The 25,967-nt window shown below is 39.7% G+C and overlaps 1 protein-coding gene across 2 annotated transcripts in view; it reads right to left on the bottom strand.

Annotated features, from left to right (window-relative positions):
* Positions 1–25,967, bottom strand: part of septin9a (septin 9a) — a 334,059-nt gene that overhangs the window by 251,324 nt on the left and 56,768 nt on the right. Inside the window, exon 2 of one of the 2 annotated variants that reach the window (XM_072242669.1) lies at positions 20,861–20,917. In XM_072242669.1, the coding sequence (XP_072098770.1) occupies positions 20,861–20,917 (57 nt within the window). Of the gene's footprint in view, positions 1–3,756; positions 3,875–20,860; positions 20,918–25,967 lie in introns of those variants that run through there. The other variant, XM_072242672.1, reaches the window with a different exon arrangement.

Genomic DNA, 25,967 nt, shown 5'->3' with positions numbered 1-25,967 from the left:
AAAAAGGAAAATCCTATGCTCGCCAATTATTCGGAGCTTTCATTTTTTAAGGCAAAAAGATCAGGACTGATGAAATGAACATAGAACAACGCAGCACAGGACAGGCACTTTGACGCCATGATGTTGTGCAAAACTTTTAACCTCCTCTAAGATCAATCTAACCCTCCCCTCCTACATAGCCCTCCATTCTTTTTTTAATCATCCATGTGACTATGAGTTTCTTAAATGTGCCCAATCTATCTGCCCCTACCACCATCCCTGGCAGGGCATTCCGTGAACCTATTACAGGAGCTTGCTTTCTCCTTGTCTGGTTGAGCTCAGATCAAACAACATTAAAGGTCAACAACACACAGGAAGAAACAGCCTCATTAATCAGTGCCAATGAATAATCTGTGGACAAATTCAGTGGGTCAAGAAACATCTTGGAGGAGGAGGAGAAGAAGGCAGCGCGATGCAGCACACGCGGCCTCTCCGGTGAATGATATCTGTAATCTGTCAAGTAGGGTACCGTGCACAATCCTGATTTGATGGAGACAGACGTGAGAGTATGGAGGAACATCTGGATAAACTTCTGAAATTCCCGCTTCACTGCTGCTGCTACTTGTGTGGTCTGGAATCTCCGGAGAAGGCCCCGAATCCTCGGCATTGCTTGTTTTGGCGGCTGGGGCTAGGTTGAAGGCGCTCGGCAGAGGATGGCGCTCGGGAGGCTGTATCGGAGGGGCTGGTCAGAGGCTGGAAGTTTTCGGATGGACGGACTCAGTGTCGGCTGTGGTCGGGTGCTTCCAATGCATCGGCAGTTGTCAGTGCCTGGAGGTTTATGGCAGGGAGTTTCTCCCTTTTGCCGCCTGCTATCGGGGACTCGGGAGTCTATCAGGACTTTGAGACTTTTTTTTACTGTGCTCATGGTCTGTTCTTTATCAAATTATGGTATTGCTTTGCACTGCTGTAACTATATGTTATAATTATGTGGTTCCGTCAGTGTTAGTCTTTGGTTTATCCTGTTTTCTGTGATATCACTCTGGAGGAACACTGTATCATTTCTTAATGCATGTATGCATTTCTAAATGACAATAAAAGAGGACTGAGTGTTCTCATAATCTAATCTAATCTTGTTTGGGGTGGACAGAGAGGGAGGGGGAAAAATGAAGGAATTGTTGACGTTTCAGGTCAAACCGCTCTATCAGAATGATTCCTGCATTTTCAGTCTCTTGTCATCTGGTTAATTAGATCCTTATCCATCATCCCAAAATATTCCTTTCTTCCATCACACACACAAAGTTGCACTACTATTACTTGGCAAGGCTACTGCAGTGATATATCCCAAACTGAGAGCTTCTTCTACAGGGTAGGACAAGGGCAGTAGACACATGACAACAACAACACCTACAGGTAGTTCTTCTGCCATACCATTCTAGCCTGGAGGTAGATCACTGATTCATCATCATCACCACTACCACTGAGTCAGGGTGGAACTCCGTACCCAGAGGTATAGAAGTAACTTCATCAGAGGATCAAAGTGAATCAGGGAATAGCTTACTGCACTTCTGGAGGAAATTAATAATGGTCAAGAGTAGCAACAGTTATAGAACATTTATTCATTTAAGAGATGAAGCTATCATAGTTCTATCAAATGAACATCAGTGAGCAATAAATCAACGGTGATTAATCAGACAGAATCGTCTCTTAGAAAACAATTGTCTATTATTAAATTTGCATGAAGCAGCTAATTGTATAATCTACTATTGATTGAAGTAATCTAGATGGATTTCTTTACCAACCATTGCTATGAAACTCCATGACAATGGAATTCAGTAAAGTTTTCAGACTCATTAGCATTAATATTCATTAATAGTTGGTAAATCATATTGGTGGTATAAACTGAAATACCTTAAAATAACTATACAAATTATTTTTTTAATATATAAAAGCTAAATTATTTTACATTGGTTTGGAACAATGGTATGCTGTATTTGGGTAATATCTAAGCCTTTAATAGACACTAATATTCAAGAGAGTGACCTTCTTTGGCATTGTCAGCATGCCTTATTAGCAGAATGTTAGCATCCATTCATACAAATAAAAAGCAACTGAAGCAGGACAATAGAGCAAATCACTTTAGTTGCTTCAATCAATTGCATTGGGCAAATGGTCCTTGAGACAGAAAATTCTGTTTAGTTCTTGCCAACTGAAGACAAGCACCAATTAACCATCACATTTCCTTCAAATTAAAATTAGCACTACCACTCAATACTTGTTTTTGTTATTGAAATCCCAAAACTTCTTAAGTAAATTAAGCATTATGAATAACAGGTTTACAAGTTGAAAACAACTCTCCCTATACTGTGAAGGTCAGTTGTGATCTTAAAAGTATACCAGGGAAAAAATTGAATCCCAGGAGAGTACACAGGAAATGATCTCATTTTTTCTGAATCCATTGGGAAATATGAGGTGACAGCTTTGTTTTTTTTTTGCTCTTTGCTCAAGACAATCTATGGGCATGATGCTCAGCAATAGATGGATGATTCACCAAGAATAATCATTGGTTTATTAAATGAATCTAGCAGAATATACTGTAATTATATGGTCAACTCCATTTTTTTGAGATTACATCCAGGAAAGACGTTCCTTCTCATCACAAAACAATATTAATGATTTTCATCTGAATCAATTTTTGACCTGTAACTTTTAGGGAAAGATAAAGGGAACATGGTAGTGTAAGAATAAAGGAAATGATGATGACCAGAAGCAAGGAGGTTGTTGATTAATAGAATTAATTTCAATGTTACAGCTGCTAATACTTCATCAAAACTTCTCCTTTGAAGTTGTTAATCATATTAGAACTTTTCATTCATACAAAGACCTTAAAATGGAATCACCATCACCTACTCTTTTCAATATTAAAAAGAACATTCGTTCCAAAGAGCTATCAAATTTCTTGGCAAAATGTTAAATCATGGGAAGCATTTTAAGTTGTATTCAAAAAGCATTTGCATGACTGCTAATTAATATCTTTAGAATAACTTAACATTAATTTATATTAAAGGTTGGATACTGACCTCCCTATGTCAAGTTTAAGAAATCAGGATTTTTAATGCTTTGCAGACCATAATAACATTCAAAACCTAACAAGAAAATGTCAGTCGATGACAGGGAAGAAGTGCCAACAAACTGGATTTCTTTTATGAAAAAGCTCACATTAAATATTTTCCAAAGAACTGCAGCCGTATCTTCTACTGGCTACTGTCAGCGTTCCTTCTTCTATATAAGGAGCACCCTTCCAATTGTGGTACAAACCATATATCTACTTTTTTGTTAAATAAAAACAGTCAGTCACTACAAGAATAAAAGGCACTTTATGGCTATTTTCTTTGAACAGTAACTTTAAGATTATAAATTGCAGTACTGGATCAGAGACAGAATTATGAGCAACACATTCCTCTCTGCCCCCACTCTAAATCATTACAGTTTAGAAAGAGAGGCACTTCGAGGTTTAACTTGTGATTGTTGATGAAAAATATTTACTGATTAGAAGCACACGAATGTTACAAAAATGCTTTATTATTCCAATAAAATGTACATCCTTTTCTTTGTAGACTCACAGCCTCGATAATTCTAGTAGGAAGGCTAAATGAAAGACAGACACTGTCTGCTCAGGAAAAGGAATCTTGGCCAGAAAAGTTGCAAACCTCAAATGGAACAGTTTACACAGTTCGCAGTAAGCACAAAAAAAATTAAAATAGAAGTTCTATAACGTACCTGAAATTCTGACTCTGTCCATTAGTACAACAAACAGCATTTAGTTGTATCCACAGCATACAGTTTATCGTATCAAGAGTTGCTTTTCTACAAGTGCATGCCTGATATAATTTCTTCAGTCTGTGCAATCATGAATGCACCATATTACCACATTACCATGTGCTGATCATATGTTTGTATCACACACTGAAGCAGCATTGTCAGCTTGTGGCTTAAAAACTGAGCACGTGACTACATTCATAAGCTTAAAATAACCTACCAGAAGACGGCAACTGTGTTTCCTAAATATACATCTGTACAATGCAATTCGATTGATAATCATTTAAAACAAATTGTTCAAATTTAATTTTTGTTCGGAGTTTAAAAAGAAAGCTTCACCACAACATCAGAGTATAATGCTACGGAAGCTTTTCCCTCAATTTAATTTTGATCCCCTTTAGCCTCGAAGCAGAATGACAACTACATGGAAAATATAGTGTGAGGATAATGATACTGGCCTCCAGTTCACTGGAAGATACTTTCATGAAAAATCACAAGTGGGTTATTCAAAGCAAAATTAAATAGTTCTGCAATTGAAGCTGCATCGTAAGAGTCAAGTGTTTTATTTCCAGTGCCTAAAAGTTTAACCCAGTGCACTATAGTCTTCTGATTGCCAACAGGCTTAGCTCGAGGATATCAGAACCGATGTGTAAGAATGGTTTCAATGTAGATCAGATTACAGAATGTCAAATAATAAAAGCATCCAATAAAATGAGTGCACAAGGGGAACCAAGATGAATTAACATAGGCTTTCTTGCATATTAAGCCACTGTATTGAAATCTGAATGCTGTACTAAATTGTGCAATCTAAGTGAGGAATAATGAAGTCATCAATTGAGAGATCAACGTGGATGCCATTTATAATGTTCATTTATCCTATAGATAGAGCTGTCAGCATTATATTGCTGACAATTATTAAATCAAAGACCTTCAAAGAATCCTCATGGCAAAGTTTTATATTATTTAAGTTTAACCACTGATTGCCAGCTTAATGAATTTAACAAGCTTCATAAGAAGAATTTGGTGTGCCAATCAGAAGGCTCAAATCACAGCCATTGTGTTCTTGTTGAGCAGTTCCTCAGAATCAAGGATGACTTGTTTCCCTTCCAGATTTGTGCATTCTGACTTAGTTAAAGAAACCAATCTGTGAACCACAGACTGGGAAGGTGGGTGACTGACTGGGAAGGGAGATTGTGAGAGGTATGCTTCTTCCAGCACTTATGTAGGATTTCTATTCCAGATGGGCCACCTCCAGATTCTCAATAAATACTATCATGAACCCTCCTTCTCTGCTTTGAACAGTCCTGAGCCAGATGTCCTCAGGATTAAGGTCAGAACATTGCATTTCTTCAGTGAACCTTTGGACGCACAGGTGAAACTTCACTTCTGTCCCTCTGGTGCAGTCCTCCCACAACAGGCTGTCTGTAAGGAGTTTGACGGTGAGGATCTCCTCTGGGTGCTCTGGTTTCCTCTCACATTCCAAATATGTACGGGTTAGCATTAGGGTTAGTGAGTTGTAGTATGTTATGCTGGCAGAGAAGCATGCTGATGCTTGTGGATCACCCCAGCACAATTCTTGAACTGCATTGGTTGTTGACGCAAAGACACATTTCACTTTGTTTGGATGAGCAATGAACAAATAAAGCTAACTTTAAAAAAAATCATTTTATAATTACAATCCTTCCTTTTAAAGTAGGAAGACTGGATTTTACTGAGAGTTAACCAATGTTATCAGCCTGCATCAAAGGATTCTTAAAAAGTTTTACAAAATTTAATGATGACGTCTTAAAAATATATTCGGGTAAATGGCCATAACTCTGGCCAAAGGTTAAAAGCAAGCACAAAGGAGATTTTAGGAAAATCCAGCGTTTAGGGCATTCATAGCTAAACTCTGGAATTACCTATAATCTTCTGTTAAGGGAATTCCAAAGTTTAATGACAAAATCTGATTTTTTTCTTATTTACTGACAATTAGTTGGGACATTCAGATGTTTAGGAGTTGGTTGGAAGGAATGCAGGTCTGATAAGGATTACAGGGAAAAGGAAGGAATTGTAAACAGATGAGGCTATTAAGTCTAGGAGCTAATGCAAGTCGACAAGTACATGGAAAATGGGTAAAGAGATTTAGTTCCAGATATGTTGCAGAAACGTAAATAATTTTAAATACATGAAGGGGAAACAATGCATTGCAGTACAGAGATAACAGTAGCATGAAGATTATTTCAACTATGAATTAGCCAAAATAGGGCAGAGTCAAACTAGGCAAAATTGGAATTATCCAATAGTAATTGTGACACAATTGTGGGATTTGAAATCTATTTGAGAATAGTTTACAACAACTGGGTTGTAAGCATTATGATTTAGCTTGGAGAGTTGCTGGGGAAAAGAGTGGAGTCAATTTCTAAGGAATGGAGATCGTGATGGAAAATAGGACAATGTCTTTGGTCTCAGTTAGAAGACATGTCTGCTCTCTGGAAATATGTCAATATAGAATTAGTTAAAAGAATGAGTGAGCATCATCAATATTCATGTGGAATTTAACACAGTGACACAGCTAGGCACAAAAGGCACAAGAAAATGCAGCAATTGATGGCTTTATTGCAAACTTTGCAGACAATATGAAGATAGATGGAGGGGTAGGTAGTTTTGAGGAAGTAGAGAGACTTCGGAAGGATTTGGACAGATTAGGCAAAGAATTTACAGATGGAATACAGTGTCAGGAAGTGCATGGTCATGCACTTTGGTAGAAGAAATGAAAGGGTAGACAATTTTCTAAGTGGAGAGAAAATTCAAGAATCTGAGGCACAAAGGGACTTGAGAGTCCTTATGCAGGATTCTCTGAAGGTTAATTTGCATGTTGGGTCTATGGTGAGGAAGGCAAATGAGACGTTCGCATTCATTTCAAGAGAACTAGAATATAAAAGCAAAGATGCAATGTTGAGGCTTTATAAAGCACTGGTGAAGCCTCACTTGGAGTATTGTGAGCAGTTTTGGGCCCCTTAACCAAGAAAGGTGTGCTTATTAGAGACGGTTCAAAACAGGTTCACAAAAATGATTCCAGGATTGAAAGGCTTCAAATGAATGTTGAGGGCTCTTGACCTTCATTCACTGGAATTCAGAAGAATGAGGGGTGACCTCATTTAAGCCTATGGGTGACCTCATTTAAACCTATCAAATGTTGAAAGGCATCAGTGGATGTGGAGAGGATATTTCCTAAGGTGGGAGTGTCTAAAACTAGAGGACACAGCCTCAGAATAGAGGGGCGTCCTTTTAGAAAGGAGATGAGGAATTTCTTTAGTCAGAGTGCTAAATCTGTGAAATTTTTTTTGCCAGAGATGGCTGTGGAGGCCAAGTTATTGGGCATTCGTAAGACAGAGGTTGGTAGATTCTCAATTGTTCAAGGCATGAAGGAATACAGCAAGGAAGGAAGGAGATTGGGGCTGAGAAGAAAAATGGATCAGTCATGATAAACCGACAGAGCAGACTCGATGGGCCAATATGTCCTAATTCTGCTGCTAACAAGATAAAATAAAATGAGGCCATCATGGAGAAAATCCTTGAACGATACCAAACCAACAGTACAACAAGGGCATCCTTTGCATGAGATCTTTAGCCTTCTACTGATTGAGAATGGAATCAGGCATCTAAAGTCCCACACCACTCAGATAATGGACAATCAAAATGACAATCAAAACCTACAACTTGCCAAAAGTTTGGGATAATGGGTTGGGGCAACATGGGGTAGGAGAAAGGAGTGACAAATGATAATATTTTATCATCACAAAGAAGCCATTTACTGACTTTGAAAAAGAAACCAACTTAGCAATAATTAGCTGCATTTCAAAGGGGTAGAAATCTTGGAAGAATATTAAATGGGAAGAATGAGCAGAGATCTGAGAGGCCACAATATTTCTAGAGAGATTTTGAAGAGAGGGTGGAGTTTGAATATGGGGCAATATAACTTGCAAAGAATGGTCAAGAGTTGGTACTTGGGGAGAATGACATCAGTAGATTTGAAGAGGGGCTTAACAGCTAACAATAGGAAGGAAAAAGAATAAGGAAAAGCCTTCAGAAGATAGAGATTAAAGATTCAAGATTGTTTATTTTCATTCATGTTGAAATTCAAGTTTAATTGTCATTCAACCATGCATGAATACCCAAGAATACAGCCAAATGAAACGGCGTTACTCCGGGGCCAAATTGCAAAACACAGTACCAACAGTCATACACAGCACAAGGCAAATACAAGGTAGCAAGCACATGTAAGATAGCAGTAAAATACAGTCATATAAAAAGTATAGTCCAATTCTCTGAGTCCATGAATGTTGCAGCAGTCTGCAGTAGAACTCAGTACACCATGTCTTCTGCCAAGTGAACACTAGGGGGCAACACTGACTCCAGCATGGGCTCAGTGCCACACCACCTCCTGCATTCCGGTGGAGTGCTCCAATCCAATATCTCCCCCAGGCGGCTGCAGACAGGAGACACTGTGGCTTGTGGCGTAGTCCTCTCTAGGACACGCATACACCCCCACCCCGCTGCCCATCGTCCACACCCATTGATTGTCAACAAACCAGTGAATTGGATTTGCAGCATTCCACACCACCAATGTCTGACAGGGTATTGCGATCACAATGAAAGTGACTAAGGTGATCACTCACTGTTAGAAAGCAGATTAATGAAGTCATTCTTCAGTGCACTAGTGTGTGGTGGGTTAATGGGTGGAGAAATAGTTGTGGAAGCATCAGACAGGCTTAGCTGGCACGAAAGGCTGTAAAAGAAAGTGATTGGATAGCTGCAGTTTAATACATCCTCAATCAGCGCATTTGTTGGAAAGGAGGGCTGTAAAAGAATGCTTTTTAATTTAGGTAAGAAAATGTTAGGAATGAGAGAACTTTTCAAGGAGACTGACCAACCAGACACAGACACATTATTTTAGGAATTAATTTGATCAGAATGCATCTCCATGCACACTATTATTTATGCTGAAAAGTGATTCCATATATGAACCACATCTGCATTAGCAGAACAGTGACATCCGAAAAGAAAGCCTTGACGTCACCTACTGGTTCATCAGTGGTGTGAACAAGAGGCAGACCCCCTTTCAGATTCGCAGAACAAAAAATCATTCTGATGAAAGAAATAGTAAACTGATGACATTGGTACTTCCATGAGCCTTGCCTTGTTTGTGTAAATCAGGCACTTCATCTTACTAACCTACCCTGCTCTGTTTTTAGCATCAAGGGAAAGCAAATCCTGTAGTTCTCATTTCAGATGAGATCATTGGAGTCTACAGTACTTGGCTGTGCATATACTGAATCTAATATGCAGCCACCAGCCAATACAGGGCAGGTTCACTCCATGCTGTGATGGCAGAGTCAAGGCTGCGCCTAGTCTGGCTGTTATATTTGAATTGAGCCTATTATGTTGTTAAAACAAAAATGCATTAATTGAATGAACTATTGCAAAGAACACAAGTTCATTCCAATGCAATCTGTTAACAATATAAATCTTTCTTCTGTTCCTAGAAATTTCCATCCTTCCAATTATGAGAAGTTAATAAAATCAGGGAGATGGATTGGCTTTTGGCTTTCAATTTATTTTCCTGTATATTAATGAAAATTGTTGGCAAGTCCAAGTCTTTTGAAGACATACAATGGAAACTTCATTTGATGTCCATTGTCATCCAGAGGCGAAAGGACAAAGCAGGCAAGATTATACAAGTCGTTTCAAAATATGTAATGCTATTGCAAAGGTGCCCGCACCTCACAGGAAGTCAACGATTATTTTGGTACATGAAACAGCAAGTCATTTAATCTCCTTCAGCGCAAGGCTATGAAAAGTTTATGAATACATTTTACTTGAAATATTCTCTTGAGTGAGCTATATTTAAAATACTTTAAATTTTGTGGCTAGTTTTATAGTTTCGCGGCTAACCTTTCGAGGAGCAGTATCATGCAATTCTTCAGTATACTAAAGTAATAGAGTTAAAGTAATTCAGTTTTAGAACCAAACAACAGGAATTCTGCAGATGCTGGCAATTCAAGCAACACACATAAAAGTTGCTGGTGAACGCAGCAGGCCAGGCAGCATCTCTAGGAAGAGGTGCAGTCAACGTTTCAGGCCGAGACCCTTCGTCAGGATTAACGTCCTGACAGGACTGACGTTAGTCCTGACGAAGGGTCTCGGCCTGAAATGTCGACTACACCTCTTCCTAGAGATGCTGCCTGGCCTGCTGCGTTCACCAGCAACTTTTATGTGTGTTGCAGTTTTAGAACCAGATGTGTTGCAACAGAGTTAACAATGAAACTGCACTGGACAACAAAGATTTTGCTTCCTGAATACTTTTGAGTGTATCTTTCGAATTTTGGGTTGCTGATGATCAAAGTCACCATGAAATTTCCCTATCATGCACCATTTAAAATAAATCAGAGAAAGTCACATGGAAGGCATTCAAGGATATTACTGAAAATTTTCTTAATGACTACAGAGCACCAAACTACGTGCAGCTGGTTAACAACATGCTTCAAGCATGCAAAACCATGAAATGCAACATGTCACCGATGATTCATTTCCTGCGTTTCCTGCAAATCTTGGTGCTGTCAGTGATGAGCATGGTGAAAGGTTTCACCAGGACATTGTGGTCATGGAGAGATGGTATCAGGGCAACTGGAATCCATCAATCCTGGCTGATTATTGTTGGAATTTAAACGAGAAGCTTCGGTCACCGAATACAAATGAAAATCATCAAAACATTTTCAGCTTACTTAAACAATCGTCAAGCATCAGCCCTGTTATGCAGTTAAACACATTATATTCAATAATACTTAATTTCTTATTTCTCCAAATTCCTACATAATACAAATAGTCTGATATTATATTTGCGCTCAGCTTCTAGTGGTCTATCATAATAAAACAAAAGAGGAAACAGCACTTGCAAAAAAAATTGTTGTTCAGTGTAAAGGGCCACATTCTGAAGTTGGTGACCAATTGGAAGGTGTGCCTATAGACACAGGTTGTTCTTAGTGGCCGCAGAGGAAGTAGAAACACGAGAGAGGCAAAAGGCTTGAAATAACAAATAGAGCTACCCGAAGCTTCGATGCATGGGTTCATGATTACATGGGGAATATACTTACTTACAAGATGCAAAATGGTTTCCTCTATGTCTTTTTTTTAAAGACTGTGAGAGCATCAAGTTAAGAAATATTACTAGATTTAGGTCTAATAGGCGGGAGGAGATGATGGCCGCGCGACGCAGCGGGTGCAGCTCTCCGGTGAAATTATATCGTATTTGTAAGTAGGATGCCATGCACAATTCTGATTTGATGGAGACAGACAGAGGAACATCTGGAGAAACTTCTGAAATGCCCGGTTCACTGCTGCTGCTACTGTGTGATTGAGAACCTCCAGGGGGAAGGCCCAAAATCCCTGGCTTTGCCTGCTGCTGGTGACCGAGGCTGGGGTCGAAGCATTCGGCCAGATGGTGCTCGGTACTCGGTGTCGGAGGGCTGGTTGGAGGCTTGAAGTTATTGGATGACTCAGAGTCGGACTGTGGTCAGGCATGGCAGGGAAATTTTTCTTCCTTCTCCCGTCTGCGTGAGATGTGGGACTTCCAAGAGACTTTGAACTTTTTTACTGTGCCCATGGCCTGTTCTTCATCAAGTTATGGTATTGTTGCACTGTTGTAACTATATGTTATAATTATGTGGTTTTTGTTAGTTTTTCAGTCTTGGTCTGTCTCGTGTTTCTGTGATATCACACCGGAGGAATATTGTATCATTTCTTAATGCATGTATTACTAAATGACAATAAAAGAGGACTGCGTGTCCTCATCACCTAAATCTAAAATATTGCAATCTATACCGTTTAATTGTAAATAAGAGGTGACATGACAAATTTTCCAAAACATAGGGCCTTTGCTATGTTCCTTTCCATATTTCAATTATGAAAATCACTGAATGTAGTTCTCTCTTTAGGGGACAAAATAAAAGTATAATCTTCTCCACCATCAGATTTCTGAAGGAATCGTGAATCCATGAACACTATCTCACTTTTTGCATGACTTATTTATTTTCTTAAGCTTATTGTAATTTATAGTATTTTTATGTATTGTGTTGTACTGCTGCTGCAAAAGAAGCACAAATTTCACAACATATGTCAGTGATAATAAACCTGATTCTCATATTAATATGGCTGAGGTAGGGAACTTTGAGTCTCACATGTCTGTACAGACACCTATGTATGCGCATGCACGCATACACAAACACACACACACACATACACACACACACACACACACACACACGCACACACTCACAAGATCATCTTCCACTTTCATTTACAAAAGTAGGTTAAGCAATGTAAAATACTGCAAGTGTTCAAGTTCCAATAAAGTGGTAAACCTGGAAACTGGTGCTGAGAAAGGCAGCTTCCCTTTAGTAAAATTAACAAGTCCATCAATGAAAGTACATGGTGAATAATGTAACTGGCACTGGGACATGCACCGGTCAGGGCACTGAGTTTAGGAATTGGGACATCCCGATAAATTCAAAATTGAGCTGATTGGCATATGCACAAGTATATGTAGGCATAGGTGTAATGAGAAAAAAAACTTACTTGCAGCGGCATCTTGCAAACAAGATACACAAGAAAAACAAATTAAACTGTGGTTAAGAGCTTGGTGAGATGGCACTTAGAATTTTGCATGCCATTTTAGTTGCCTTGTTACAGGAAAAACATTATTCAGCAAAGAACGGAGAGAAGACATACAAGGATGCTACTAGGACTCGAGGGCATGGTAGGCTATGACTTTATTCCTTGGATTGTAGGAGACTGAGGGGCCTCCTGATAGAAATACATAAAATCATAAGGGATATAGTTAGGGTAAAGGCACATTCTTTTTTTTAACAAAGTGAAAAAGGGTTAAAAGCAATCTGAGGGACTTCTTCACAGAGAGGAAGATTTTGAATCAGGTGTAATAGCAATATTTAAAGGATGTTTGGTTAAGTACTTAGATATGAAGGGGTAAGAGGGTAGGATGTTTGGTTAAGTACTTAGATACGAAGGGGTAAGAGGGATATGGTTCAAATGTAGACAAATGGGACTAGCTTGGTGGGCTTTGTGATTGGCAGGTATGAGTTGAACTGAAGGGCTTCTTTTGGGGCCTTATTATTCTATAACTATCAAGTAGAATCCTTTCACATTATTTCTCTGGCTTCTGTCCACATATAAACTTTAATTATGAAACTGTTAGTACCTCTCATAAATTTGCAACCTCTGTCTGTGCATAGCTTATAGTTCTCAAAGTGCTCAATTAAGAAGTACTTATTTAAGAAATTTTAAGAAATTTATCATTCAGTTAATTAGACTGATAACAAAAATCACAATCTTGAAAACCGAAACAAAAACTGGTAACATTTCAAAATATTGAACAGTTTATTCAAATTATATAATAAAAGGTGGCATCTTCTAGCAAAAATCAGAAGATTATAGGAATATAGCTAGTTTTTGTTGGCTTCTTTGTTATAAGCTAAAATAATTTAACTGACCATTTATTATCACTGCAAAGTTGTTGTATTTTTGAAGCTAGTACAGACATCACTGGCCAGCCAAGCTGGATTTGGGCAATCATTTATGCCTCACTAACAGAATCAATTTATTCAGCATTAAGCAAAGCTCATTCAATTACTGTAAACAAGTTCTGTTCATCTATCTTACTTTGCATTCTTAAAAAAAATCAAGCACTCCTGTTTGAAATACAAGACAATTTCAAACTTCAACACCCAAGAAAAAGGGCTAATCTTGTTTGATTTCTTCTTCCCTCCAGCCATTTAAAAATTTTCTTTTGATTCAAACTGTAACTTTCCGATGAATCACAATCTAATAATTTTAGACACAAGCTCCTCAGATAAACATGCATTTTTGCCTTACTTAGGTTGTCAAATGTAGCAATTTATTGTATGCCAGGCTGTACTAGAAAATGTCAGCGCAGTGACATGTTTGGTCAGACTAAAGAATTGTTGTCAAAGGAACTGTGTTTCCAATCCAAATAGTGAACTATAATCAGAAGTTTCTCAAGATAGATTTTGGACAACTAGGCAAATTATCAGCAGATAGATAATCTATCTAAAATTTCTAGTGAAGGTGCTATTATTGGAAGAATGGCTTTCCAAGCCTTCAACTTAAATACCTAGAATGATATAGTTCAGATCAATGAATTAGAATTTCTATTCATGAATCATTAAGTTTTAGAAAAATTAGTCAACAACTCAACTATAATCATTAATCTCCAACCAAACAGGAATAATATGTGCACAGACCACGAGCAAACTAAAAGCTTAACTATCCACAGCGCAATCTTGAAAATGGTTTCAGAACATCACACTTGGCAGTTGGAATTTAGAATTGAACTTACAGAACCTTTCTAGGCTGGTGTATCACAAATGGGTACATAATGCAAGTCTATATTGCACAGGTGGGGTCATCTCTTAGAATAGAGTTGAATGCAGTAGGGTCTCTAACAGATAAATCAGAAACTTTCATGACACTATGAACAGTTATGATTCTCAAAAGGTCCACAAGGAAAGTTATATTTTGCACTGCCCTGAACTTCCTGTCACCCTCCATCCCACAAGGATTACTCAATGCCTTTGCTTTCATTGTGCCATTACATGCTTCACTACTCCCCTGTTAGTTGTTGCACTTCCCTATTGTGTAAGGGAAGAAGTGAAGAAGTCACTTTTCAAATGAAGCCCAGGAGTTAATATTTTTGTATCTGAAATGTATGAATGCCAAGGTGCCTACATTTCATCTCTGGAATACATAGCTTCATTCTGAGCCAAGAACTTTTAGTTAGTCCTAGAGAAGTACAGTGGAGAAACAGGCCCTTTGGCCCATCTAGTCCATACTAAAATCATTTAAACTGTCTACTGCCGTCAACCTTCGCCAAGGTCATAGCGTTCCATCCCCCTACCGACCATGTACCCATCCAAACTTCTCTTAAACATTCACATCAAGCTCACATGCACCACTTGTGCTGGCAACTCATTCCACACTCTCACAAACCTCTGAGTGAAGAAGTTCCCCCTCATGTATCCCTTAAATGTTTCGCCCTTCACCATTAGCCCATGAACTCTGGTTGTAGTCCCACCCATTCTCAGTGGAGAAATCCTTCTTGTATTTACCCTATTTATACCCCCAAGTTTGTAGACCTCTATCAAATCTTCTCTCTATCTTTTAAATTTTAAGGAAACAGTTCTAACTTATTCAATGTTTTCTTATAACTGAGGTCCTCCAGACCTGACAAAGTTCTTTTATAATTTTTCTGTACTCTTTCAACCACGTTTACATCTTTCCTGTATGTAGATGACCAGAACTGTACACAATACTCCAAATCAGGCCCCACCGACACATTATACAACTTCAACATAACATCCCATCGTCTGTGCTCAATACATTGATTTATGAAGGTTATTGTACCAAACCCTTTCTTTACAACTCTATCTACCATTGATGATTCTCTCAACGAATCATGGGCCTGTATTCCTAGATCCCTTTGTTCCACCACACTCCTCAGTGCCCTACCATTCACCCCGTAAGACCTACCCTGGTTAATCCGACTGAAGTGCTAAACCTTGCACTTGTGTGCATTAAATTTCATTTGCCATTTCTCAGCCCATTTTTCCACCTGGTCCAGATCCTGCTGTGAGCCATTATAGCCTTCCTCACTATCCACTACACTCCCAATTTTGGTGTCATCTGCAATATTTGCTGATCCTGTTAGCCACATCATCATCCAGATCATTGATATAGAAGAAAACAACAAAGGACCCAGCTCTGATTCTTGTGGCACACCACTAGTCAGAGGCCTCCAGTTTGAGAGGCAACCATCTATGACCAAGCTGTAGCTTCTCTCACAAAGCCAATGTCAAATCCACTTTACTACCTCATCTTGAAGGTCAAGCAACTGAACCTTCTTGACCAACCTTCCAAGCGGACCTTGTCAAATGCCTTGCTAAAGTCTACATAGGCAAATCCACTGCCTTGCCTTCATCCACTTTCCTGGTAACTTCCTCAAAAAAATCTCTGATTGGTTTGTCATGATCTACCACACACGATGCCGTGCTGACTATCCTTAATCAGTCCATGTCTATTCAAATACTTAAATATCCAATCTCTTAGAATACCTTCCAATAACTTTCACACAACTGATGCCAGACTCACTGGCCTATAATTTCCTGGTTTAGGTTTAAAGTCTTTTTTAAACAGCGGAACAACATTGGCTGTCCTCCAATCCTCTGGTAGCTCTCCTGTCACTAAAGATGATTTAAACAGCTCTGCTTGGGCCCTGGCAATTTCCACACTTGCCTCCCGTAGGGTCCAAGGGAACACCTTCTCAGGCCTGAGCATTTATCCACCCAAATTTGCCTCAGGATATCAAACACTTCCTCCTGTATAATCTACACAGGGTCAATGAAGTTGATGCCACTTTGCTTCACTTCTATAAACTGTACTCATCTCTGAGTAAATACAGATGCAAAACATTATTTAAGTTCTCCGCCATCTGTTTTAGCTCCACACATGAATCACCAGTTTGGTCTCACAGAGGACTAATTTTGTCCCTTACAATCCTTTTGCTTTCAAAATATCAATAGAATCCCTTAGGATTCTCCTTCACCTTGTCTACTCGAGAAACTTCAGGCCTTCTTCTAGCCCTCCTGATATCTTTCTTAAGTGTTTTCTTGACATCTTATACTCCACAAGCACCTCATTTATTTCTACTTGCATATACCTGCGGTTCAACTTTTATCTCTAAACCATGGCCTCAATATCTGTTGAAAACCAAGGCTCTCTACACTTGTTATTTTTAGCTGTCATTTTGACAGGCACATACAAGCTTAGTACTCTCAAAATTTCACTTTTGAATTCCTCCCATTTACCAAGCACACATTTTTGAGAAAACAGCTCGTCCCAATCCACACTTTCTAGATCATTTCTGATACCATCAAAATTGGCCTTTTTCCAATTTAGAATCTCAACTGCAGACCAGGTCTATCTCTTTGCATATTTACTTTGAAACTTATAGCATTGTGGGCACTAGGTGCAAAGTGCCCTCCACGCAAACTTCTGTCACCTGCCCTGTCTCATTCCCCAATAGCAGATCCAGTAACAAATGCTCTCTTGTTGGGACTTCTATACCGATGAAGGAAACTTTCTTGAACACATTTGACAAACTCTACTCCATCCAGTTCTTTAACAATATGAAATTCCCAGTCAATATTTGGAAAGTTAAAATCACCCACTTTACCAACCTGGGACCCCTTTACAAATCTGGTCCTCTAAATTCCTAGGACTGTAAGGTGGTCGGTAATATAGCCCCATTAGCATGGACAAACCTTCCTTATTTCTCAGTTCCAACCATGATGCCTCACTAGGCGTGTTCTCCAGTTTGAACCTACAGAGCACTGCCATGATATTTTCCCGGACTAGTAGTACTACCCTTCCTTTAAGGAGTCCCGCTCTGATATCTAAAACAAAGGAACTGCGGAATATTTAGCTGCCAATCCTGCCCCAGCTACAACTAATTCTCACTAATGTCATCATTCCAGATGTTGGTCCGTGCTCTGACCTCATCCGCCTTTCCTCCAATACTCCTTGCATTGACATGCACTCAGCTCAGGACTCTCGCCACACCATGCTCAACCTTTTAATTCCTACCTTTGTCTGAAGTCTTGCCAACATCTGTCTCCACAACCTCTCCACTAACTCTTCTAGAACTCTGGCTCCCATCTCCCTGAAACTCCAGTTTAAACCCCACTGTGTAGCATTAGCAAAACTTCCCACTAGGATATTAGTCCCCTCTCTAGTTCAGATGTAAACTGTCCCTTCTGTACAGGTTCCACCTTCCCTGGAATAGAGCACACATGATCCAAAAATCTTATGCATTCCCTCCTGCACCAACTCCTTAGCCATGTGTTAAACTATATACTGATCCTGGGTCTGGCCTCTCTAGCACAGGCAGTGTAGCCTCCCTTCATAGCACAGGTAACAGTCTTGAAATCACAACCCTGGAGGTACTGCTTTTTAGTTTAACATCTAACTCACTGAACTCCCTCTGCAGAACCTCATTTGCCCAACCCATATCATTGGAACCTACATGGACCATGATCTCTGGTTGTTCACCTTCCTACTTGAGAATACCGAGGCCTGGTACAAGATGTCCCGGACCCTGGTACGCAGGAGGCAACATGCCATCCAGGAATCTTGTTCTGGCCCACAGAACCTCCTTTCTGTTCCCCTAACTAATGCATCCCTCATCACCACAGTGTTCATCTTCTTCCACATTCCCTTCTGAGTCACAGAGCCAGACTCAGTGCAAGGGACCCGACCGCTGTGACTTTCCTCCGCTAGATCATTTCCCCCAACAGTATCCAAAGTGATATACCCATTTTTTGGGGGGGGATGGCCTCAGGGATACTCTGCACTGGTTTCCTTAACCCCTTTCTCTTTCCTGATGGTCACCCAGTTTCCCATGTCTTGCACCTTGGGTTCTATCTATCACTCCCTCTGCCTCCCGAATGATCCGGAGTTCATCCCATTCCAGCTCCAACTCCTTAACACAGATTGTTAGGAACTGCAGCTGGATGCACCTCGCAGCTGTAGTCATCAGGGACACTGAAGGACCCCCTACCTTCCCACGTCCTGCAAGAGGAATATTCAGCTATCCTGTCTGCATCTCCACTGTGTTAACTGAGAAAATGTAAAGAGGAGAGAAGGGAAAAAAAAACTACCTAAAACTTTTGGTTTCTCCCCTCTCTGACTGGAGCCTTGAAGAGCTAAAGCCTCAAAAGTATCACTCCACTTTCTCCACTCCAAAGATGGCCGCCATGCTTGCCCTGCGTTCCTTGATGTTGTTCTTGCTCATCAATCTCAAATTCTGATTGGTTGCTGGCCAGAGCTCCAAACATACTGCCACGAGTTGCTGCTCTTCTATACTTGGTCAGAGGACCCGAGTGAAGTTCCCTCCTCTCAAGCTTCTGATCTCACGATTGGTTGCTGGTCAGAACTCCCAAGTTGTGATCTCTGGAACTGCCACAACAGATAAAAACATTCTCTCTGGTCCTATATTACTTTGGCATATGCAAACAGGAAAGATCTTAACAAAGTGATTCAGTAAAAAGACAAATAGCTAACAGTATTTAAATTGCTCACGATTAATTGTGCAAAGTAGGCAATCCTATTGAATCAGTGTAATGGAGTGTTAACATGTTGCTCATACGTTCAATATTACTCCAAAATTATTAATATCTGTGCATTTTATAATGTTTTTCTTGTCCTCATAATAAACTGTGCCCAAGCAGACAAGCTTACTGATGATTATAATCAGCTTCCTTGATCAGCCATGCTTGAAATCCTTCTCCTGTTTTTCTATCTCATTGTTTTCGTTATGGAATTGGACTATATTTAATTCTGCTGTGACAGTATACTCATTCATACCAGTAAGGAAGGAATTGTTTTCAATCAATATTACAAATTAACTCTCAAATAAAAGGAAACTAGATTAAGTACCGTGAGAGAATTCTGCAAACTGCACTGAACTCCACATCACTGCAATCTTAGAATCACTTCCCGACCCCCCACAAAAATACAGCATAATATTAATAAAGGTGCAATATGTGCAATAATTGGTTCAGAATCCATTGATTCAGATGTGGAGAATAATATAACACCAATATTACATTAGTATGTGTTGTGAAAATACATAATTAATACACAATTGTCAACCAAAAATCAAATATGAGAATCCAATCAACACAAACAAAATGCTGGAGGAACTCAGCAGGTCTGGCAGCATCTATGGAAAAGAGTAAACATTAGATGTTTCAGGCCTAGGCCCTTCATCAGGACTGGGGCGTAGAAAGATGAGAAGTCAGAGCAAGAAGGTGGGGGAGCGGAGAAGTACAAGGTGGTAGGTGATAGGTGAAACCAGGAGAGGGGGAGAGGTGAAGTAAAGAGCTGGGAAATTGATTGGTGAAAGAGATAAAGGGCTGAAGAAGGGGGAATCTGATAGGAAAGGGTAAAAGACCATGGAAGAAAGTGAAGCGGGAGACACACCAGAGGGAGGTAATGGGCAGGTAAGAAGATAAAGTGAGAGAGGGAAACAGGAATGGGGGAAAATGGAGAAGGAGGGTGTGGGGCAATTACCAGAAGTTTCAGAAATTGATGTTCATGCCATCAGGTTGGAGGTTACCCAGACAGAATATCAGGTGTTGCTCTTCCAACCTTCCAATGGTCAATGGGAGTCCAAAGGTCACTTGCTCCAGGTGCAGATTCTTGACCAGAAATGCTAGTTGTCCATTTCCATTTATTGATACTGCCTGGCCCACCATGTTCTTCCAGCAGTTTGCTTATTGCTCCAAATTACAACATCTGCAATCTCTTGTGTTGTCAAATAGCACACATGCTTTTAGGCAAGCTACAGACAATAAAGTGCAAAAGTCTTTGGCACACACTTTAAAAAAAATATGGTTGCAGATGGCATGTTCTCCAGAGAACCCTGATCTCAACATCATTGAGACCATCTGGGATTACCTGGAGAGACACAAGCAAGTAAGACAGCCAAAGTCTGCAGAAGAATTGTGGCAAGCTCTCCAAGATGCTTGCAACAACCTAGCAGCCGACTTTCGGATTAAACAGCACCACAATATATCCATGAGAATTGACGCAATTTTAAAGGCAAAGGATAATCACACCAAATATTGATTTTTTTTTAATCTTTACTGCTCTTTATTGTATTTTTTGATGTTTATAAAATTTTCATCTCATTATATTTGCAAGCGTCTTTGTCTTGCAGATTTTTTTTAACATGTGCCTATTACTTTTGCACAGTGATGGAGAAAGGAGAATACTGGTGGGATTAGACAAGGATGGATAAATGGAAGCTTAATATGAAACACAAGCATTGGCTGAATTGCTATTGCCACGCAGTATATTCCATGCAGTTTTACGTAAACTTTGATCCAGGCTTTTTTCTCCATATAACATTACTGATCATGTGGTTACTTACCTGGATTGGTGACATCAGCAGTTCTTCTCAATTTTCCACTACTAGTCCTTGTGAGTCCTAACAAAAACGATAAAACACATGATCAAAACGTCAATTAATCCATCTCCCCAACATTGTTCACCTCCTATCCTCCCCTGATTTATCAAATGTTATTTATCTCTTAATAGCAAAAAGGTCCCAATGATCTGAGCATGTTAAAAAATCTAAATCATTGCCAATGTATTTACAATGATTCAGGGATATATCATATTGAAAGTATTCAAACTGGTTTAACCATCAAAATGGTTATAAATTTCTCACCAGGATTCCTCAACTCAAACTTAGGATATTCAGAATTTTAAAAGTTGAAGTTGACAATAAAAGAGGAATATCTTTCTCGTAAATTTCCCTTTCCAAGTGACAAACACTGGCTGAATCAGTTAATTTAAAGAAAAGTTTGACGGGTTCTTGATTAGTGCAAGCAAAGATTACAAGGAAAAGGCTGGAGAAAGGGGCTGAGAGGGATAATAAATCAGCCATGATGGAATGATGGAGCAGACATGATGAGCCAATTAATCGAATGGTCTAATTTTGCTCCGATGTATTATGCTTTAGATGGCTGCAAAGAAAGGCACATGAAACTATCCATTGCTTCAACTCTGCTACTGTTAGATTTTCACAAAAAAATACTGTAGAAACAGTTTACTTTCTATTATAAACTCAGTCCAAAAAATGCAAAATGCTTATCTACTGAAACACAAACCTCTGTATTATGAAGATAATCAGCAACATGGATTCCATAATCCTCCATGAAAGCTGGCACAAGGAATTACAATTCATCACAATTAAGGTTAATTGAGTACCAAGGTTGAAATTTCAGAACAGCATATGGTTCCTTCAACCAGGATACAAGACTAACCAAGGCAAGGTCATAGAACTAAGTGCAAACAATGTGCCACAGGAAGCAATGACACAAGAATGTGTAAAGGTCTTGTAGAGCCAGTTAAATTTTGAACTGAATTGTTCTAGGGTTTACTTCCCATGCTATAAGAATCACTTGTGATTTACTGGTTAAATTCTTCATTCCTTGGCTGGACAGATGGCATAAATGGCTAAGTTTTAGATTGCTAGTGCAGTATCATGTCCTGAGACCGGTGGGAAGTTCGAGATCAAAGTTTTCCATCCAAAGCAGAGAACATAAATGTGGTTGAGAGAAAAATTAAATTTATTAAAAAGCAAAACTAAGAGAAAGCAGAATTCCCATGAAGAAAAAAAGAATTAACAAATTACAAGAATTTTACAGAGATAAAGATATGCTAGACGGAGCTGTTAGTTATTTCTCTGTGGTATGCATGCATTGTCTCGTGGCCTGAGTGTTTTAGCTGTTATGTAACTACCAAGATAATTGTTATATTCTCAGTGGGAAAGTGTGTATGGAACAGAAGGAAATAGCAGAGGTACTCAATGAATACTTTACTTCAGTATTCACTATGGAAAAGGATCTTGGTGATTGTAGGGGTGACTTGCAGCAGACTGAAAAGCTTGAGCATGTAGATATTAAGAAAGAGGATGTGCTGGAGCTTTTGGAAAGGATCAACTTGGATAAGTCGCCAGGACCAAATGGGATGTACCCCAGGCTACTGTGGGAAGTGAGGGAGAAGATTGCTGATCCCCTGGCGATGATCTTTGTATCATCAATGGGGACAGGAGATGTTCCGAAGGGTTGGAGGGTTGTGGATGTTGTTCCCTTATTCAAGAAAGGGAGTAGAGATAGACCAGGAAACTATAGACCAGTGAGTCTTATTTCAGTGGTTGGTTATTTGATGGAGAAGATCCTGACAGGCAGAATTTATGAACATTTGGAGAGGTATAATATGATTAGGAATAGTCAACATGGCTTTGTCAAGGGCAAAGAGTTTGTGCCCAAGACTCCACAAATGGAAGCATTCTCTTGCACCTGGACTGTCAGGTGTGAAGTGGTGAAGTCTCCTCACATTAGACATAACTCGAGCAGCACATAGGCTTCTAAATGAATGAATGAGAGAGGAATTGTTAGGTAGGAACAACATACTATGATTAGGAATAGTCAGCATGGCTTTGTCAAAGACAGGTCATGCCTTACGAGCCTGACTGAATTTTTTGAGGATGTGACTAATTGCATTGATGAAGGTAGAGCAGTAGATGTAGTGTATATGGATTTCAGCAAGGCATTTGATAAGGTACCCCATGCAAGGCTTATTGAGAAAGTAAGGAGGCATGGGATCCAAGGGACCTTGCTTTGTAGATCCAGAACTGGCTTGCCCACAGGAGGTAAAGAGTGGTTGTAGATGGGTCATATTCTGCATGGAGGTTGGTGACCAGTGGTGTGCCTCAGGGATCTGTTCTGGGACCCCTCCTCGTCGTGATTTTTATAAATGACCTGGATGAGGAAGTGGAGGAATGGGTTAGTAAGTTTGCTGATGACACAAAGGTTGGGGGTGTTGTGGATAGTGTGGAGGGCTATCCGAGGTTACAGCGGGACATTGATAGGATGCAAAACTGGGCTGAGAAGTGGTAGATGGAGTTCAACCCAGAAAAGTGTGAAGTGGTTCATTTTGGTAGGTCAAATACGATGGCAGAATATAGCATTAATGGTAAGACTCTTGGCAGTGTGGAGGATCAGAGGGATCTTGGGGTCCGAGAAAATTGGACGCTCAAAGCAGCTATGCAGGTTGACTCTGTGGTTAAGACATACGGTGTATTGGCCTTCATTAATCGTGGAATTGAGATTAGGAGCCGAGAGGTAATGTTGCAGCTATATAGGACCCTGGTCAGACCCCACTTGGAGTACTGTGCTCAGTTCTGGTTACCCACTACAGGAAGGATGTGGAAACCATAGAAAGGGTGCAGAGGAGATTTACAAGGATGTTGCCTGGACTGGGAAGCATGCCTATGAAAACACGTTGAATGAACTTGGCCTTTTCTCCTTGGAGCGATGGAGGATCAGAGGTGACCTGATAGAGGTGTGTAAGATGATGAGAGGCATTGATCGTGTGGATAGTCAGAGGGTTTTTCCCCAGGGCTGAAATGGCTGCCACAAGAGGGAACAGGTTTAAGGTGCTTGGGAGCAGGTACAGATGAGATGTCAGGGGTAAGTTATTTTTTTACTACGCAGAGAGTGGCGAGTGCGTGGAATGGGCTGCCGGCAACGGTGGTGGAGGCAGATACGATAGGGTCTTTTAAGAGACTTTTGGGTAGGTAGATGGAGCTTAGAAAAATAGGGGACTATGGGTAACCCTAGTAATTTCTAAAGTAGGGACAAGTTTGGCGCAACTCTGTGGGCCGAAGGGCCTGTATTGTGCTGTAGGTTTTCTATGTTTCTATTATACAACTCCATCAAATCTTACAATCAGAGCCATGTCAAATGTTGCTAAGTTAACCATTGCATGCACCAAATTTCTGCTCAGATAAGACACTTAACTGCCAGAATAAAGCTCCATGTCCAAGTGAGTTAATGTATACTCCACATAATTACAAAGACACAGAGAATTGAACATAGAACAGTACAGCACAGGAAGAAACCCTGCAACCCATGATGTCCATGCCAAATAGAATGCCAAGTTAAAGATAAAAACAAAAGATCGGCATCGTTTGTACATTGAAATATTGAAACATAGGGTGAAATGTGTTTGTGTCAATGACCAATATGGTGTGAGGATTGGCTGGGGGCAGCCTGCAAGTGCAGCCATGTTGCCAGCACCAAAACTAACCCCTTCCTCCAGCACATTATCCACATCCCTCCATTCCCCGTGGATTTATCCAAAAACACTGGAATGCTTACACTACCACCTCTGGTAGCACATAACAACCTCCTTGGACACAGTAAGAAATTACCCTACTTGTGAAAGAGTTCAGAATCTGAGGATAAAGAAGGGGTCATCAAAGGAACTAGGAGTGACATGAGGGAAAATTGTTCATGTGTTGAGTGGGCATGAGCTGCGATCCATTCTCTGAAAGGCTGGAGGAAGCAGATTCAATTGTTAAGGAAGTGAGATGATATTTAAGGGAGGAGGAAGTATGTGAACTGTAAAGCCAAGGAGAAATAGTTGAGAATGGAACTAGCCAGCATATTCTTCCCTTGCTCTAAAGATTTTAAATCACTTATGAGCAGGGCCGTTGATAATTGAACAAAAAAAATTGAGATATTGCAGTTTTGCATGGGCTAGTTCCAGCACATCCTCCACAAACCTTACGTGACTACTTCTTAAATATTCATTATCTGTTTCTGAAATTTCTACCGAATTTTGGGAGCCTCATGGGATTAACTGTTAAAGAGAAAAATTCATTTGAAATACTGAGGAAAATAGTACCATCTTGCTGTCTTTATGCAAAAATCTAAATTCTAGTTTCTGCAAGACATTTTTTGAAATGCTTGTAGCCGAAATTTCATGGAAATAGTTAAAAATGTATAAAAAAAAATGACTGTTTAACTGAGTAACAATTCGTGAATTTAAATGAAATAGAGAACAAATTAGAACACGACCAAATACCTTTACAGTACTATAAAACCATGTTTGGCTCCTAATAGTTATCAACAGGGGAATTCAATCCAGCGTATGCTGCCATGTTCTTTTGATTGACTATAATTTAACAAAATCAGTGCAGACACCTAGTGCAGATAATGGACTTCCTTCATACAATGCTTTTGGCAATTGCATCCTCCAAATTTTTGTTTTCATTGTAACATTCAGGGATGATGGTCGATACCAAATATTTCAAAGTTCCCAATTTGCTGAAGTAGCGAAATCATTTCATTTTCACTCCTGGCCATTTCTGTCATCTCTAATCCAGAATGCTTTAAGCAACAGTGAGAAGAATAGTTCTGAATTGTCTTACTGTTTATTTCTACCAACTGTCAGTGACAAAAATCACTGCTTTTTGAACACAAACACACACAGCTAATGCTGTTTAAAAACAGCTCGCTCCAAGCATTGTGTGGTATCAAATGGCCACACAACTGCACTCCACTATTGCTAATTAGAACTTCTTTGGCAACAGTCTCCTGTCCCAATTAAGTTGCATAGTGTTCCAAATCAACAAAGGGAATACTGGCTATTTTCTCAATTAATTTTTGTTCTTTAAGTGTTGC

Source organism: Mobula birostris, chromosome 24 (assembly GCF_030028105.1).
Source record: "Mobula birostris isolate sMobBir1 chromosome 24, sMobBir1.hap1, whole genome shotgun sequence".
Taxonomy (NCBI): Eukaryota; Metazoa; Chordata; class Chondrichthyes; order Myliobatiformes; family Myliobatidae; genus Mobula; species Mobula birostris.
Note: the sequence above shows the minus strand (reverse complement) of the source record. Positions and strands in the feature narration are given on the sequence as shown.